This window comes from Ammodytes marinus (assembly GCF_949987685.1).
Source record: "Ammodytes marinus genome assembly, chromosome: 8".
Classification (NCBI taxonomy): Eukaryota; Metazoa; Chordata; class Actinopteri; order Uranoscopiformes; family Ammodytidae; genus Ammodytes; species Ammodytes marinus.
In genome coordinates this window covers 14,840,549-14,859,805 of record NC_137212.1, presented here as the reverse complement: position 1 = coordinate 14,859,805, position 19,257 = coordinate 14,840,549, and the positions used below count along the sequence as shown (strand labels likewise).

The window sequence follows — 19,257 nt, the reverse complement described above, 5'->3', positions numbered from 1 at the left end:
ATTTTCCAGTTTATTTTAAACAGATTATTGGGATTTTCTGATGTTTTCTGGAAGCTCTTGAACTAGCACTAGTATATAGTTTTGTTTAGTTGTTTTCATTATATTTCTTTGACATTTTTGTGTTCATATGAAAATATCCTGGACAGTACTTAACCTCCCATTTGAATGTTTTTGTTAGACACCAAAATCAAGTCCATCGGCTGGTTGCTAGCATACCTTTTAGAAGGGCCTGAATCAAATGAACACCTGGCCACCACACACACCTTTCCACCGTCTTCCCTCCGTCTTCCCTGTCAGCTTCATGCCTTTGAGGAATGCAACAACGTGCAGCAAACTCTGGATTTCAGCTTTTGTTGTTGAGGCTGTTTGAGGGTAAAGGAATTAAAGGTGTCAAAGCTGCTCTCAAGAACAGTGATAATGTGTGAAGTGTTTGCGTGTTTGCGCATGCAGACACTTTCTCCTCTCCCTTTCTCTCGGGTGGAAGCGGGGTACAATAAAGTTTGGGTTGTCTGGGCTTGCTTAGCGGAATGCCCTCTCAGCCTCACGCTCACTTTGTCTCCTTTCATCTCCTCCCCCCACCAGAGTGATTAGTTCAGGCTCAATGAGAAGTGCTCCTCTGTTAAGGGATGACGTATCGTCCTAAGTTGTTGTGTGCACATGTGGCTGCATTCAGGGGCCTGTGAGCACTCTGTTGTTGCTCTCGCACAAACCTGACTGCTGGTTGATGTGTGACTTTTTAAGGACATGTTCTATTCCTAGCTATGAAAGCTAATGTTGCTTGTCTGGTTCTGCCCCTTGAAAGTAAATTATGTTGATGTTCTTGACAACTGTTGAACTGTAAGCTGTCTAAACACCCCAAGCAAGAAAATGGAACTAGCACCCCAGTCACTTTGAACCCAGCTGTTCAAGATGTGTCATGCATTTATTTACCCATTATGTGGGACATGGGCCTGAGCATCTAAGTTGATCTTTTGCAGTTTCCTTTTAGTAAGGCTATATCCCACACTCATTTCAGAAGAGTTGTTAAATGTTGTTATCAAGCTGCACAAGGTTTAGCCATTACTCAGTTTTTCCGATCTTTTCTTAAAGTTCACCATTCACATACACTCACAAAACCAGAATTTAACGTCACCAAAGTTACCTTGTACAGATGTACTACATGATTATATTGTAATTTGGTCACAGTTTACAGTTTTCAAAAGCTGTGTTGCGGCCAGGGATACTTGTGTATTCTTGCTGCTGAATACAGACAGTTGGCTTCTGAACATTGCTCCTAGATGTTAGTATCTGAATGTGTGTTTTTTTTTTATTAAAAAAATAATCATTCAGTTAAAAATAACACCTCATTCAGGATGAATGCCAAAACAGAAAAGAATATGCGGTTTCTAATGTATCCACTTTATTTTAGATATGAACTCAACTGGTCTGTTTTTTGCAAATTGGGTGGGTGTTTTTGTGAGATAGTGGGTATACTTTACAGGCACTCTTACTTCAATATGACCTTCTTTGCATCCTGGCTATATCATTAGCTGCCCCCTCTTTTTCCCCAAGATTTGTTTTTTCTTAAGCACTTATTCCTTTTCTCCCTGCCATGACCATCTTTTTTTTGTCTCGAAATAGACACCAGTTAGTCTGCAGCGTCACTCTGTCAACTCAGGAGGCTTAGTAGTGATTTAATGTAAGTTTTTTTTCCCACGGAGGAGGAAACGTCAGACTGCAGCTGCCAAATGATCCATCTTCTCACTAGGACCATCAAGTACACAAACGGCGACTGTTTGTGTGATAGCAACTTCCCAATTGAACAGATGTACTTCTTTTCTATTTCAAGGCAGCCAAAGGCATCTGTAAATGCCCTTTTCAACATCTTATGACAACTTTCTTTGTACTGCGTCCTCTACTAGATTAGTTGTGAACAAGTTTATTACAGTATGAAAGACATTTTTGTCATATCTGGTTTGGTACAGCATGATTCCTTTCCATATTATAACTAATTTCCCGCTGCTCCCCTTTTTTTTCTTTTTTTTTATCACAACCCGTAGGGGAGAGTGGCCTAAGTTGTGCAACTTTTCACTCAAAGTGACTTTAAAGTAAGGCCTTGACAGTAAAGTCTCCAACTCAAATATGTACATATATTTCATGGTGTTGTGCGTCCCTGGCAATAAAAACTTTGGATCTGGAATAAACTGTTGAAGAAATATAGCTTTTGGAAAAAAAGTTGTCTTGATGCACAACCTGCCCCCGGTGTGGTGTAAATTGTGCGGTTGGAGAGAATACCATGGGGTGAATTGTGCCATTGTTATATATCTCATAAACTGTAATGCAAGACAAATCCATTAGACAATCACTTATTTAAGGTGTATTTAAAGTAAATAAAGTAAATAGTTGACAAAGATTGAAGGACAATTTTCTTAAACAAGGCCTAGCAGATCTAATGGTTTTACCTGCAAAGCTCACAATGACAAAGTCACCATCATCATCTTTCTGACCATCTGAACTCTCATCAGTGGTGTCGTTAAGTGGAATTGAGATGTCACTCTCTTCTGAGCTACTGTAGACAACCACTTTCTTTTGGTGACCAGCGTATACAGCCATGCCACTGGCACAACTCTCAGAAATGTACTTTGCACTAGTTGCTCCGTGCTTGTGGAACCAACTGCCACCTGACAAATGTGATTCCCCTACATTTCTGCCTTTAAATCAAGGCTCAAAACCCATATGTACACCCTGGTGTTTCCTCCCCATTAACTATCTTACCTCTGCACTACTATCTGTGTTAATGTGGATGTATGGGCTTTACGTCTTTTATTTTGGTTATTGTTATTTTACCTTCATTGTTTACCTTCTGAATGCACTATGTACAGCACTTTAGACAGTGCAAACTGTCATAAATGTGCTTTTATAAATACATTTTACTTACTTACTTACTTATAACTCACCCAGGCCCTTTGGCACAAATCACCCCATCCCCAGAATTTTGGATAATACGCATGATGCAGCAATTTAGGGCTGACATCGTGCTAACTGTATAGACTCAAAATGTAGCATACCAAAGCACTAAAACATGTGTCAAATGTTTTCAAACTTGTCTATAATTGTTCAGACACAATAATCAAAAAACCTTGATCATGGAAATTTTACTTTGAAAGGCAAAACACAGTTTTTTGAGCTTAAATGTGCTTATATCTTATTCCTTGTGTCTCCCTTCTTTACAGGATGAGTCAAATGGATGGCTCTTCTTAAATATGTGGTCACATTTCCAATTTCTTCCAAGGTTTTCTAGAAACAAGGGGTGGCACAACTTCCAAAATGCACAACTTAGGTCACTCTCCCCTATATAGTTTCATAAATGTGATCACCCAAGTGGAGTTTTTTTTTTTTTTTTTAGTTTTTTTTTTTTTTAGTTTTGGTCCTCCAGTGAATCTCCATCAGTTAAACAACCCTGTATTGCAGGGGTGGCCAACCAGTCAGAGACAGAGCCACATTTTTTACTGTTACTGCAAAGAGCCACATCGTACACACGGGTACACACAGTGGCGATTCCAGGAAATTTTGACTGGGGGTGGCCATGGTGGGCCACAGAGTTAGAGTGGGGTGGCCATCGCACCCCTGAATGAATAGCATGTGATATGCTGTACAACCAATTCAAAGATGATTTATAATTCCAAATGCCCAAATCATGTTAGTATCCATTGTAATGTTTGTCAGAAAACTAAACCCCTGAAGGGGGGTCTGGGGGCATCCCCCCCCCCCCCCCAGAAGATTTTTTTGTGTTTTTAACATGTAATCTAAGCATTCTGGTGCATTCTGGCGAAGATAATAAAGGAAAAAGTCAATATTTATTTCAGCTCAGATGAATAGTAAAATTAGCAAGACAACATAACTTGCTAGCAGCCAGATGCCTAACAACTGTACAGAGGGACGGATGACCACTAGCTTTTGACCAAATATCTTGCTAAAAAAATAAACCTTTTATTTATGAAAGTCTGCCCTTGCTAAGAACATGTTACACTCGCTAACTACAAACTTACATTTTTTTATTCAGATTTCAAAAATCTGCTGGGACACGTGCCTATACACATGCATGGGTGGCACGCATGTCACAAGCACACTTATGCTGTTTTCAAGACCTTTGCTGACCAGAGACCAGTTCAAGTGGCCACAGTCCTACCATTAATTTAGTAATTGAAAATTGCAAACTGATCTCATATCAGTGGATTGGAGTGTTTGTGTGATGAACTTGGCAACTACCTATCAAAAAAAGTTAAGAAAGAAAAAAAAATACATATCATCTCTGAACTATGATACAGTGGATATAAAAAGTCTACACACCCCTTCTAAAATGCATGGTTTGTGTGATGTAATAAAAAGGAAACAAGATAATCATTTCAGAACTTTTAATGTGTCCTATAACCTGGACAAGTCAAAGAAAGACAAACTGAAATATTTTCAGGGAAAATTAGAAAAACTAAAAATACACAATAACCTACTTGCATAAATATGCACACCCTTAAACCAATACTTAGTTGAAGCACCTTTTGCTTTAATTACAGAACTCAGTCTTTTTGGGTAGGAGTCTATCAGTGTAGCACATCTTGATATGGCAATTTTGTCCCACTCTTCTTTGCAAAAACGCTCCAAATCTGTCAGATTGCGAGGGCATCTTTTGTGCACAGCCCTCTTCAGATCACCCCACAGATTTTCGATCGGATTCAGATCTGGGCTCTGGCTGGGCCATTGCAAAACATTAATCTTATTCTGGTGAAGCCATTCTTTGGTTGATTTGGATGTATGCTTTGGGTCGTTGTCGTGCATAAAGATGAAGTTCCTCCTCATCTTCAGCTTTCTGGCAGAAGCCTGAAGGTTTGATGCCAATATTGACTGGTATTTGCAACTGTTCATAATTCCCTCAACCTTGACTAAAGCCCCAGTTCCTGCTGAAGAAAAACAGCCCCAAAGCATGATGCTGCCACCACCATGCTTCACTGTTGGTATGGTGTTCTTTGGGTGATGAGCAGTGTTGTTTTTGCGCCAAACATACCTTTTGGAAGGATGTCCAAAAAGTTTGACCTTTGTTTCATCAGACCATAACACGTTTTTCCACATGTTTGTGGGAGACTTCATGTGTGTTTTAGCGTAATGGAGGCGCGCTTGGATGTTTTTCTTTGACAGATAAGGCTTCCGTCTTGCAACCCTACCCCATAGCCCAGTTGCATGAAGAATACGGGAGATTGTAGTCACATGTACCACACAGCCAGTATCTGCCAGAAATTCTTGCAGCTCCTTTAATGTTGCTGTAGGCCTCTTGCTAGCCTCCCTCACCAGTTTTCTTCTGGTCTTTTCATCAATTTTGGAGGGACGTCCGGTTCTTGGTAGTGTCACTGTTGTGCCATATTTTCTCCATTTGATGATGACTGCCTTCACTGTGTTCCATGGTATATCCAATGCCTTGGAAATTCTTTTGTAACCTTCTCCTGACTCATAACGTTTAACAATCAGATCCCTCTGATGTTTTGGAAGCTCTCTGTGGACCATGTCTTCTGCTGTGTGATGTGACTGAGAAAATGTCTGGAAAAGCTTACTAGAACAGCCAAATTTTATTTGGGGTTAATCAGTTGAACTTTTAATCATTGCAGGTGTGTATGGACTCCTATTTTATATGGGTTTGAATGCGATTGGTTCATTCAAATCCCATTCACACCCCCAGTAATAAGAGGGTGTGTACACTTGTGCAGTCACCCTATTTCAGTTTCTTATTTTTTACTCCTCCCCCTTAAGATATTTCTGCAACTTTTCAATTGATTTGAACAGGTTAAATGTCATATTACTGGTGGATTTTTTTGTGAAATTATTAAACGGGTTCTTATTTTTTTACATCAAAAATGCAGGCATTTTAGTAGGGGTGTGTAAACTTTCTATTTCCACTGTACATATCAGGAAAAATTTTTTATTAAAAAAATAAAATGAAAATAAAAAATAACATTTGAACTGAGGGGGGTGGGGGCACTGGGGTGGCCAGTAAGATTTCAGGGGGGGGGGGGGTGTTTTTATTTTCGCGGGGATCTTGCACATGCATGCACAAGCATTATTTATTAAAAAAAACAAAAAAAAAAACAGGGGGTCCCAAACTAGGACTTGAAAAGGGCCCCCAGATCGTTAAGGCCGCCCCTGTGATAATGACAGGACTGGACTCCTACAGTACTAAAGACGACAGGGCAGTCATTTTCAACAATGAACATTGTGTGCACTGCCTCACACACAAACTCTCAGTTCAACCAAGTCCACAAACAAAAATATAACAATTTAAAATAGCATTTTTCTCTTACTGTGCATGTTGCTTTGTGGGACTTACTTTTAGCATGGAGAGAGCTGAAGTGGCGCCGAAGATTTGAAGCCTTGAAATGCGCAAATGACACCTGGCATATAGCCTAAGGCAGAATGGCCTGCCATAACGTTCAACAAAAAATATGAACTCTCCCACTCTGTTTCGGAGCGAACTTGACACAAATAGTTTACTCACAGAAAACCTCCCTCCAAGCTGAGCGGGCAGTTTTATGTTGCGTCCGCACCAAACGTTTGCGAACGTTATGTTGCGTCCTCAATTAAACATTTGCGAACAGGCATACACATAGGGCCTACACATTAATAAAATAAAAAATGAAATAATAGACAACATGTAAAACGAACGTAAGAGCCGCATGAAACGTTTGCGAACATGCACACACATGCCCACACAAAAAAAAAGTATAAAAAAAAAAAAAAAATTATAATCACATAATTTGATATGAACTGAAGAGCCGCACGAAGCTGGGCAAAGAGCCGCATGCGGCTCGCGAGCCGCGGGTTGGCCACCCCTGCTGTATTGCCTCAGTCAGTTGTCCGTCTGTTTCTCTTTCACACAGTCATACTTGCCTTTCTCTTCACTGTTACATTGTGCATTGCCATTTCTGAACCAGCTCTGGTCTCTAACTTTATCTCTCTGTGCTCACGAGACAGATCATGGAGAGCATGACTGATGTAAAGCATGTGTCATCTCCCTCTTTCCATTGTTACACTCCTCTGCATTAACTTCCTCTTCACGTCTCCCTCTCTCAATTATCATAGCTCCCCTGTTTCTTACTGTGTCCTGTCTGTGCAACCCTGCTACACACTTTCAATGTTTCTTTGACTACTGTTAAATGCAGGATTCACCTGCGCTTGTCCTCCTCTTCCTCCTCCACTTCACTCCATCAAGGCTTCAACTAGCCACCTGCCCCCATTTACCAAAGCCATGACCTGCATCTCTTTCCACTTTCCCATCATCCATCTCTTTCCCCTTATTCCCTCTCCGTCTCTCTTTCTGGTTTCCTCCCTTCCCCTCCGGTACATCCATCTTCCCTCTCATGTCAAGAACCAAGAATGTCTTTGTAAGACATTTTGGAAAGGCATATTGTACTCGGCTATCCTGCATCTGATTGACAAGCTCTTGATAACACAGCTGTTAAACCAAGAGCAGGGTGATCAGTTGTTGAAAGAGGCTTGAATGGAACATTAACGTACCTTTGTATAATAGCTTAAACAATTAAAAAATTAATAAATAAAGAGTATACGAGAAATGTGTGAAGTTGAACACTGAGCCTCATTATAAGCCACATACATGACCAGATGAGTAGTTTGGTTTAGACACGTCTTATTGTGGTAATATTCCCAGTAGAGGTTAAGCTAAACTCTGTGTTTGGACCAGACTTGCAGCCATGTGGTAGCTGACCAATTAGAGCAGAATGTCAATGACACCCAAAGTAAACATTTGAACCTGGAAGAAGAAGAATATGTCAGCTTTAACGTTATTAATAACATTAATTTAATTGCCATTTGTTAAGAAATTTTGCTTGTCACATTATTTTTTCAGCATCAAAACTCAGGTTGAGTTGGATGAAAATCCATCTGCAGGCAATGCAGCTGCTCCTGAATATCCTCTCTAGATGAAAACTCAGGAAATAAATCAAGCGGACTAAGGAAACAAAGAAAAAAGAGCTGTGTGTTTGTAGATGACAACCAATCAGGAAGCGATAATGGAAGCGGTGAAAAAGACATAAAGCTATGAAGGAGAATGTGAAGCCATCTTTCATTCTCCTCGGGGGGAACTAGAGAGAGAGAGTGTGGGAAAATAGGAAAGAGAAGGTGGTGTGTGATGGGACGGGATCTTCGGGGAGACTTCTGTTCGCATGTTTCCAGTGCACTGTGGCCACTGGGGACCCATTCCCACTGATCCTCCTGTCGCTCACACACAGACACACACACAGACACTAAGATCTGACATCAGATTCTGGTTGGGATGATGCTATAGGTTAACCATGTACTTTTCAAGGGAGAAATAAAATGCAAACTCCCAATGTGGTTTGTCCTACCCCGTTCTTGATTTATTGGTGTCTGGTTAATAGAAATACATTTTGGATCTTGTATATTGAATAATTATGGGACTAAAAACATTGTCGTTTGGATTGGAAAAAATTTCCCAATTGGACACATTTTAAGAAGGGGAATACTACACAATACAATGTTTTTCCTGTTGTATGCTAATATAAAGGTAATGCAATCGCTCTGAATTGCATTACCAATAACTATATAATATGCAACTATCAAATCACCAGATGCTCAAAATCTCTTTCAATATATGAATGTAGGATATGTTTGGAGTAGCCTTTTTGTCAGGCATTTTAAGAAGCCCCATTTCTACTTTGTCCACCTTTGCAAGTAAAACACCTGCCGTCCAGTGACTCCATCATATGGGCCTGAACAGGTCTGAACGCAAGGGGCTGAAGGAATTCCAGGTGCCTTTGCTGTCTTCTTTAGTGTTACATGGATGTGGTGGCGTGTGAGGTCCAGAGCAGCTGGAAACATGTATTTACCTGAGGGCAAGAAGAGGAGATCTGGCCCCTGTCTTATTTCTCATTGTGTTTGATCTGCTGGTTTGGGGTCTGTGCCGTGTCAAGAAGGGACTGAGAGAAGGTGATTAAGAAACAATCCTTTACATTTAGGCCCGGATATCAACACACATGCACGGGTGTTTTCACACTCGGGTACGTTTTTGTTTTTGTGCGCTCGTTCAACAGTCTTTAACTTGGTCCTCACACCTGTGGCAGCAGAGGGGAGTTCCTCTGAGGGATTATGACAGGATCTCGGTTTAAAACAGACTTGTCAGCCTCACATCCCCAGGCCCGTGTGGAAAAAGGTGAGCGTTGAAAAACATCAGACCCTCTGACATTGTGAGAGATTTACACTACGAGTCATGATTAGACCTACTGTCTCAGACCTGGTTCTTTTTAAGAATGTGTTTTGGACGTGATGATGACTATGTACTGAGATATTTGAGATAACAGTTCCAGTTAGTCTGTGTTGTCAACTGTCATCATCTTTATAACCAAACAACAAAAATGTCTGGCCCTTCAAAAGCATAAGCAATGTCTTCAATAAAAACCTTTGTCTGCACCATAGTCGTCACCTGGCTCTTAAAAAGCCTCTGTCCCTGCAACTGGCTGCTTTTGTTTAGTCTGCCCTCTGGCTGACCCTGACCTGTTCAGACCTACGCATGTCTTTCCCCAGGTTGGGCTGTATTCTCCCAGGCATCTGTTTTCTAGATAAGAGCCGTGAGTGCGAGGACTGATTCATTGCTCTGTCACTGACATGGCGTTTGGGCCGTCGACATCTCCGCTCTCCCTATGTTGGTGTCTCCCGTGGCCCTGCTTTTATAGCGTGACAATCCAGATTTAGTGACAAATCAAGCAGCGTGCAGGGGGAAAAAAGGCTCCTCTGTTTGTTACATTAAGAGATCGGCTTTCAAGGAAGGAAAAGGCCCAGCGTTTAAACATTAAGTGTCCCCACCTACACTGTGACCCTGATGGTCTTGAGATATAAAAGGTTTCCTCATGAATGATGACAGGTCGGGACAGGAACCGAACCCACCACCCCACACTCTCTTGAGTGACCATGCTGTGAACTGCTGCTCGGTAGTCACTAGACAATTTTAAGAGCAGCATATGCTGAAGTAACCTCAATCTTTGCATCAAACCTCATCCGCTGAAATCTTTCTGTTGTCACTTACTCCTAACAGCCAGCCTTTCTTTACAGAAGAGTGACCATCTCCGTAGTAAGAGGATTAGTTGTTTTTTTCTATCTAACAGTAAGTTGCAAGCTTCCCTGTCCTCTCCTTCTCTTCTTTTTCAGTCCTCTGTTCTCCCTCTTCTCTGTGTTGGCTACTTGTCCAGCAGGGCCACACAGTTTCACAGTCTAATTACAGGTCAATTAAAGTCTTTCTGGTTCAGCCCTCCTTCTGCCAGCGGTCCGGCCGTTGCAGGCTTAGGGGACTCTACAGAGTGAGAGTGAATGAGATATCATTTCATGTGGAGATCAGCCGAGAGAAGGCCTTGAAAGAGGGGATTCGGGAGGAAAGGCTCCCCTCTCTCCTTCTCTCACTCTCTGTCAATGGGCGAGACCAACCCACACACAACACCCAGCATCTTAAAGAAGGGGCCTCTGGGATAGAGGCCAGAGGATTATAGGAATATTCATGACCAGATAAAGGGGTGAGCGGTTGAATGACTGTGTTTTGGGGCTCATCTCTTAGGTAAACAGGGGCCCTAAATGGAGTTTTAGACTGCTACTCCCACTGAGGAACAGGCAATGGTGACTCTGTCCACTGTTTTTTTTGTTGCATTTCCACAGGACGGTGAAAAGAAAAAGCCTTGTTGTGGCCTTTTCTTCCTCCTGCTGCTGCCTTTGGTTGCAAACAGATGGTGGTGGGGGAAATAAATATCTCTTTCTCACAGTTTTTATCCACAGAATATTGGCTTTTCTGAAAGACGCCATTCACATTCACTGGTGGCCTCCTGGGCTCCTTAAACATGCTAAGAGCTCATTTTAAAGTCATTAAGTCTCCCGCTGAAAGGGATTGGTTGATGGGTTTCACTGTTGGGATCCATGCCGTCTCCAAAATGTCACGTGGGACTGTAGATGCACAGGTTAAACTCAAACTTAAATGTGTATTAGAAAAGGTGGCAGGTCATTTTCTCAACGTTGTTATACTCACAGAAGGCAAAGGTGATTTGATTTTAAAACTGATTCCTCTAACTGTTATATTTACTTCACTATTTACTGTCAGATTTTTTTCTTCCTTTTTTCTTCTTTTTTAATCCAAGTGAAGTGCCTGGACGGAAAACAGGCCTTCATTTAATTTTGAAATGCTGCGATTTCATTGGCTGTGCAGTCCCTTCCCTCATTGAACCCTTGGTTTGCTCATGTACTGTAGCTCTAAAAGTCGGAATTCAGCTCAAGGGTGATGGGTGTGATATGTTGACTATAGAGCCTTGTGGAACTTATGTGTGCTTCCCATTACAACCACAGTTCTATGCTGGTGGTCGACTGACGTGCTAGATCAAAGTTGGGGTTACAGACGCCACAGCAGCAGGTGTTTAAAAAAGGAGGAGAGTGATTCTCTGGCCTCGCCTCCATAAGCTTTCCCAGCCAATCTGGTGAATTCAACCTGTGTCTTTTCTTATCTAATTGCTGGATCGCTGTGCTGTCCCCAGTGATTTAGTAAAGCTTGGTGTCTCTGCCAGACAGTTGGCAGGATCCTTAATGTTTGACCCGTGTTAAGCGGCCCGCGTCTGACACACCAAGGCACCGCAGAGCACCTTATCACCAGCCACATCTAAACCCAGTCAGAAGCTTTTGAAGCTTGAGCCAGGGGATTTCCCAGGTTTTGATGATAAGTCAATCAGATGACAGTCGGAGCCCTCCTTTTTTCTCGCTCAACCCCCTCCAAACCTGTTACTCACATCTCTCTCTTTCTCCAGGTCAGACAGATGTTGGTAATCCTGCTCTCATTGGCTCAGATTGAGTTATGTTGTCCTGTGGTCAGGGCACACAGCCCACACGGCTGAACTCTTGTCAGTTGCCTTTGAGCCGTGCCCTGCGGAGGGCTTGGTGTTGGAATGGCGTACCGCGGGGGTTATGTTTCATTCAACCACACACCTGCTGCAGAGACTTGTCAGCATGCCCCTCGACAGGCCCCCTTAATGCCTCCATTAGGTGTTGTAATCTCTACCTACATACTGCCATTTTGCCTGAGTGTGTTAACAGAGTATCAAAGGCTTGGTTTTTTATTTTTTTTGGGCACCTGCCATCATTGAGTGCATAGGAAGGTGTAAAGAGGTTGTGGGGGCTGGTGTTTAAAGACATTAGGTTGTCCGAGTCTTTCAAGGCGAAGCTTTTTACATGCGGTTAGTTAATTGTTACGCAGTCCGGCATACGTCTGTGTGTGTGTGTAGGTAGGTATGTGGGTGTGTTTCATCTACTCTGTTATCAAGCACTTCTCAGCTTTGCTAGTGTTTCAGGACGTGTGTGTGGGGGTTGGACTGTATCTCTCACAACCATGTGCTTTTCACCCGTCAGGAAAAGGATACCCCGGCAGCCGTGCTCCCATCAAAAGGGGGGACTGCGCACAAGCCCCTGGGTACGATATTCAGTTTCACCCCAAAGCATGCACGCAGTTATCACCTTTGTGCCGACCTGAAATGGACACTTGGGACACTGTTGCTATGAGTTCTAAAACAAAATGATTTATCTGAGACTTTTTTTTTTTTTTTTTTTTAAGCTGTGTTTTCATTGGGCCTCCTCATAGGAAAACAATCGACAATAGGCTGCTATGGATCTCGTGTGGCTGATTGATCAAAATAGAGCAGTGCTGGTTTTTCTTCAGAGCCGTTGTTTGAGTTTGTGCTTGGGGGAGATCCAGACAGATTAGCGCGGGTGACAGTGAAGCTGGAGAGCCAGCCAGGCCTGGAGGTGCAGTCGGCATGGCCAGCCACTACTTCCCTTTCTCTGTGTTGGCCCACACACTTCCCACAGCCACTGTTTAATCAGCGATTAAGACTGCTTTAGATGGCTCGCTCATCTCGTGTGACAGTACATGTTGGGTGGAAGGCTTGCACGTCTTATGCAGTCTTTGGGACAATAGGAGTGTAACCATGAAAAGAAGTGACTGACTGTTTTTCCAGTGGATTCCCCCCCTTTTATGTGAAATGTTGTTATGGTATTTCCCTCTGTCCATTAGCAACATGCCCGTGAGGTATGCGCTATGAAAAGGGGATGGTGACTGCTTTGATGTGGCCTATGCTAACTGGGGAAGGGTCCACAAGCCTTCAGCATCAGATGTGTGAAGGAGGTCTGCCTTTAGGTTTGGCTGTCACTTTCAGAGGGGGACCATCTGGTGTTTTGGGGAAAAGTGAGGGAATTTCCAGCAGCATAGATACCGGTATACGGTCGAGATCGGATTATTGTTTAATTGTTTTACCCTTTTTAAAAACAGATTTATAGCTTGCTACCCATCCTGATATGACTTCATTGTGTGCATATTATGTTTCAGTGACTTGCATAACATAAAAAAGCAAACGGACAAAAAAAAACACACACAACTGGTTCTGATTCCAACTGTTTTTAGGAAACTAGAAAATAATTATCCAAAATCATTGGAAGTGTTAATAGCTGCAACAAACAATTATATCCATTATCAATAAACATGCTGGTTATTTTCTTTATTAATGATTTAATCTATACAATGATAATGATAACAATGGAGATATTCATACTAGGGCTGCAAACAATTATTATTAGTGTATCTAATAATTATTTTCTACATACATCATTCATAATTAAGACATAGCCATTAAAGCGGATACGAGTAACATTTAAATATCTTTTAAACAACCTCATGTTTCCTCTGATAATCATAAATTACCTTTAACAGCAAACGAGACCATCAGTGCAAAGAAAGACGTTTTTATATAGTTTTTATTACTGCTTTTGGTCTGGTCGCACACCCAGTCCGATTTTCGGTTCGCTCGTGCAGGCTCTATGGTCACATATCCGTATTGGTTGCAGATTTCAGTGTGGCGCTGCAACGCGATTTGAGAAGCCTATCCCTCCAGGTGAGGGAAGGGGAGCGGGAGCCTTGTTTGAGACAGTTATTTGTCGTCATAAATGACTGATAACGGGGCTGAACCATCAAAGAAAAAAAAGAGAATGCAATGAAGAAAAGCGAAAAGGGAGAGTGAGTGATAGGCGGGCGGGAGGACGTTGCCAAGCAACGTGTATACAATTTCACGAGAGCGAAACTAGACTGCTAAATGAATGAGCGGTTGGTACTAACACAAAGTTTGCTTTGCTTCACCATCATCAGATAACCATTATCTGAAATAGTCATTATTTACATCAACAACACAAACACATTACCTCATCGTGATCCATAGTCTACTAACTGCCGTCTCTCATTCATTCGCTTTCTGTGAGGACACAGCTCCGTGAGAGAGAGAGTAGTTAGGTGACGCTGCTGAATCAACTCATTGCAAGCAGGTGTGTGTACTGACTGGCATTAGTTGATGCAGTGTCAAAACCACTCTCACGGAGCCGAAAAGAGTCCTCACACTTTCAACACACGAACATGCACTATATTGCGCCCTTCTCAGTCCACGCTCACGCGCCTGGCACGAGCATTTGCGACAGCGGGCGTCGTAAAAATACTACCGCTTTTGTCCAAAGGGGACGCCAACGTGCCATCTTACTCGTAGTGCCTTTAAGGCCCGATGTGTTACTACCTTTAAGACCTGATGAGACGTTTTTAGTGTTTTTACCTTTTAGACGTCTGCGTCTCATCAATCAGATGTCATCATTTTAAGACACATAACCAATTAAATTAAATGTGATTCGCTAAAATACAAGTGTAGAATTGGGGTGACAAAAAAAAAACACTGGAGAATTAAATAGCCTGAATACATAATTATTGCCAATGGAACCTACGGGGCAAAAAATAAAATAAAAAGTAGTTCACAGTTTAAGCCAAGGGTTAAAGTTTTCAAATGTTGTTGTTCTTCTGCTACAGAGGCTAAGAAGTTTTTCAAATATATTGTTTTGACCAACCAACATTTGAGATGCTACACCAAGAAAGTGTTTGAAAAACAGCTCTAAAAGTGGAGACAGCAATTCTGGAGAACACTTGTTGATTTTTTTTCAGTTTATTAAATAATAATATCTTCTGCTGTACAGTTTACTGTTGTACAATTCAATGAATATCTGGAAATCTTTATAAAGCCGAAACCTAAGTAGCAATTGACACTGTTTTCAGGGGTGTTTTTTGTATAAACTGTATATAAGTCTTCCAGTGTTTTGACTTACCAACTTTGTGTGTTTTTCTGCAGAGAAAGTCCGTGAGATCCAGGAGAAACTCGAAGCCTTCATAGAAGCTCTTCACAAGGAAAAATAAGAAAACCAGGTACTTGTCTCTTTACTGTCTGATAAAACCTTCTAAATCATGAATTGAACCATTGTTGAATAATAGTTGTATAATGATCTTTTGATCCTTATTCCCTTTTGTTTACAGAACAATTTAAAGTAGATGTATGGATCTCAGCAGAGAAATGCACTGAACAAAAGACAAACTAAATCTGTAAATGACCATCGTCACCCCAAGTCCCTGCTGCACCACTCACCTGATTTTAAATCCCGCTACTTGGCTTTCCTGACCCTCTTTGACACTGATGGAAAGATGGACCTGAACAGACGGATAAGATGAAGGAACACTTTCCAAGCTTTGTCTTTGATTTTTGTTTTTTCTTATTTTTTGGTCCACGTTTTGTTTTTAGTTTTTTAGTTTTTCTTTCTCACTTTTGTTGCAATCTGTCCTGGGTAAACAGCTGGACTTCTGCACAGGAGCTCAAACACAGTCAGATCAGGGGGGAATTAAACCTTCCACAGTGTTGTCAGACACTCATTTTCAATAAATGAGGATACTTTCTGTCTGTGTATATATATATATATATATATATATGATTATAAGAGTGTGTATACACTGATATCTGTACAAAGAAACACCATTGGCACTGCTCCTGAAGGGTGAAATGGTCTTGAATTCCATACCTTGATCTCGGCTGGTGTTTCTAAAACGCACCATGATACCTACCTGATACACAAGCATTTGCCTCTATTTAACATTTACCAGGTCTTTGTAGTTGCACTTAGAATCCAAAGCACTTAAGTTGTCCTTTCAAGCTGCAGCTGTACTCTTCATTTACCATATAATGTAGCGGCACCACTAAATGAGACACTGTTGAGTTCCAGCAGATGATCTCACTTTAAATTCTCTAGAAATAGAATGCCCTTCACATCAACACGCTTCATTGTAATACAACACACAATTTATTAACAGGATACACTCAGCTCTGGTGGTGGAAATAATATTATGTATAGATTTCTTTATTTTAATAACATGTTTCATCTTATATGGAGTTTATTTGACAATAGTATGTTTGTCTGCCAAATGCACATAACTTACCTTTTCTTTCTATCTTCGTCTCGGGGTGTGTTTGATGCTTGTACTTCCATAATTGTACATTAACATTTTATCATATCTACCCATGTTGCAGCTGACAGATGAAAGTAGTAATGAAAATAATACCCCCCCCCCCACACACACACACACACACACACACACACACACACACACACACACACGTGTAGTTCTCTTCCTTTTGTTTTAGAACAGGAAGTGTCTTCAAAGTTAAGAAAAAAAGGAAAATATCTTGCATGCTGGTAAATTTTAAACTGAGAAATTCTGCTTTTGTCAACTCACTGATTCCGCTACACTTCAGTGTCGAGGGCGCGATGTTTCCACACTGCTCCCAATTTTGTGCTTATTCTTCCGTCTCCTCTTTAACCCGCATCTCATCCACTCTTTGTGCATCATTTGGGATATTCTGTCTCTCTCCATCTACCACGTAGTCATCCCACTCAATAATCCTTGCTTGAACAACTGTCTGACGTTGGACAGAAGGCGTTCATTCATTCATGTGTATATGGGTATATATATTTAAATATGCCGTGCATTCTGTACAGGTAAAGTTAATGGGTAGTCATGGAGCTACTATCATGTACAGCTCGTGTATACAGAGCCACTTGTGCAACAGTAAATCGGTGAGTTGGTTCGAAAAGATGTTTCATGTTGTAGAAAGTAATGTTTGCATGGTGTCCACATCAGATGTGCTTTATTTATTGAATTTGTGTTTAAGAGGAAAAAAAGTTAAATAAGTGAAAATAAAATTGACATAAAAATGCATCTGGGCAGTGTGAAACCTATTTGTACATTTGAAGTTGTCCGCTATTGAGTGCATTGTCATCCAGCTCAATAATAGTAGTTTCTGCTTTTTACCTAAACCGTTGTTTAAAGAAACTTGACAGAACAATCTCATCTCAAGGGCCATTTAGTGTCTCTTTCGAGCTTCCCATCATAAATAATCAGCAGGTTTGCCCAGTTATAGAAAAATACTTTATTCATCCCCACGGGGAAATTGTATTGTTTCAGTGGCAACAATTATAATCAAAAAATCTAAAGTAAATAAATATTTGAAAATGCGCCTAGATCTATTTATCTGGTTGTTGGAGTCAATCATGGAAAATGTTTTCAGATTTCCATTTTTTTCTTTCTTCTGATTGCTTGTCCATGTCAGAAATCATTCTTGTCTTTGAAATCAGTTGACAGAAGACGATAAAATAATTATTGTTTTCAACTCCTGAACCAACTGCTTTGCTTGGGGCGTAATGGGAAAGTCAGCAGTTTTGCCGGTATTTGGTCATAAACCAAAGTATTGGACGAATTAAAATATTTGGATGTGATGATGCTGCAAGAGGAATGGCTAAGCGATCATCACAGCTTGCTTGCACAAATCATTCTTAGTGGATGATTGATGTAGTGCTTCACTCTCATCCTTGGGGATACATGTGTTGCATGTACGTGTGTTTCCACTACAGAGTCTGCCGTTGTCCTACAGCTGGCTGCTGCTGGCTGCTGCTGGCTGCAGCGACCTGTGTGCTGATGCGGTGAGGCCTGTGCCCCAGGTCTGGGCAAACCCTCAGAGTATTTAACTCTGTAGGCTGTTATCTCAACCCAGAGCGGGCTGAAGACACGTAGCCGCCTGAGGCAGCAGCTCCAGAGAGCAAGGCTAGCAGCTGAGAGCCTGACTGATTAATCAGTCAGAGTCCAGAGGTCTTCCACTCCTGGGCATCCTCTCGTCTTTCACAAGAGCCTGGTCGTTAGTTCATCTTCACATCGCTCTGAGGGTTAGCCCAGGGAAGAGGGATGGATTGATAGAGGGGGGGAAGGCCTCACTTCACTACCATCACCTGAGGCCTCACACATGGAGATAACTGCCTCATGCCAACTTTTAGTTTTTCTCTATGTGGCTATTATATTACCCCTGTTTTCTTGAAAACAAGGCAAAAGGAGTGAAAAAGAAAAAAGCCTAATGACAGCAGCCGTAAAAAGAAAAGGGGGGAAAAGTCAACCTCCGGCTGACGGCCTTTGTGCAATCAGATAGCCACGTTCTGGGAGGAGGGAGGCCGGCCGGGACACACTATACACCATTAGCATCTGCAAAGGCCGTCACGTTGACTAATAGCCAGAGCCACAACGGCACAGTGGTTCAGTTTGTGTTTTCCCTCAATCCCCTTTATGTCGGTGACACAAAAGCAGCCGGGCCAGACCTTTCAAATATGCCACTGCAGCGGACGTGCACAAAGCTTCATTTCTAGTCTTTCTCAAGAAAAAGAAAGGGGTTGATCTTGTTGCTTCGTTTTTTTTTTTTAATCCCCCACCTCATCACACAGACAGATTCTGGTTCTTTTGGTCAGGGGGTGTGGCCGGGTCGGTATATGATGAAAACCTTGAATAAGTCTTAGAAAAGGCCAATAAATTGTGGGGATGGGCGTTTTTTGGCAGTAGCATCGGTGTCACCATTTGTTTGCCTTCTTGTTGGGGACACCGGCTTTGTTCTCATCTCTCTGTCCCCTCTGTTGTCGAGCTGTCTGCCGAGGTTGTGGGATAGGCAGATATATTGGCATCCGGATTAATTTACGTGGCTGTCAACTCATGAGATCCTGGTCTCAGATTGGCTGGTTTGGCACTGCTCGGTTGCATTAAAACGATCCTCAGGTGGACATTAACCCAAGTTATAGTGGTATTAAAACTCCATGTTCATTACACTGTCCCTCGTTTGTCTCTTGTCATAAAGTTAACAAGCTCATATACAACTGCAGAAGGGTAAAGGATATACTCCTATGAGAGTATGTAGAGCGACGTGCAATATTTTAGAAAATCTGAAACTTAGATTTTTGATAGAAATGATTGATTCAATGGCCTTAATATAAAAACTAATCATTCACCAGTGAGTTTAGCAA

At 41.7% G+C, this 19,257-nt stretch overlaps 1 protein-coding gene across 4 annotated transcripts in view; it reads left to right on the top strand.

Annotated features, from left to right (window-relative positions):
- Positions 1–19,023, top strand: part of opa1 (OPA1 mitochondrial dynamin like GTPase) — a 44,110-nt gene extending 25,087 nt beyond the window's left edge. For all 4 annotated transcript variants that reach the window (XM_080032726.1, XM_080032724.1, XM_080032725.1 and 1 more), the window contains 2 exons: positions 15,228–15,301; positions 15,410–19,023. In XM_080032726.1, coding sequence (XP_079888852.1) covers positions 15,228–15,292 — 65 coding nt within the window. In that variant the 3' untranslated portion in view covers positions 15,293–15,301; positions 15,410–19,023. The remainder of the gene's footprint in view (positions 1–15,227; positions 15,302–15,409) is intronic.
- The last annotated feature ends 234 nt before the right edge of the window (positions 19,024–19,257 follow it).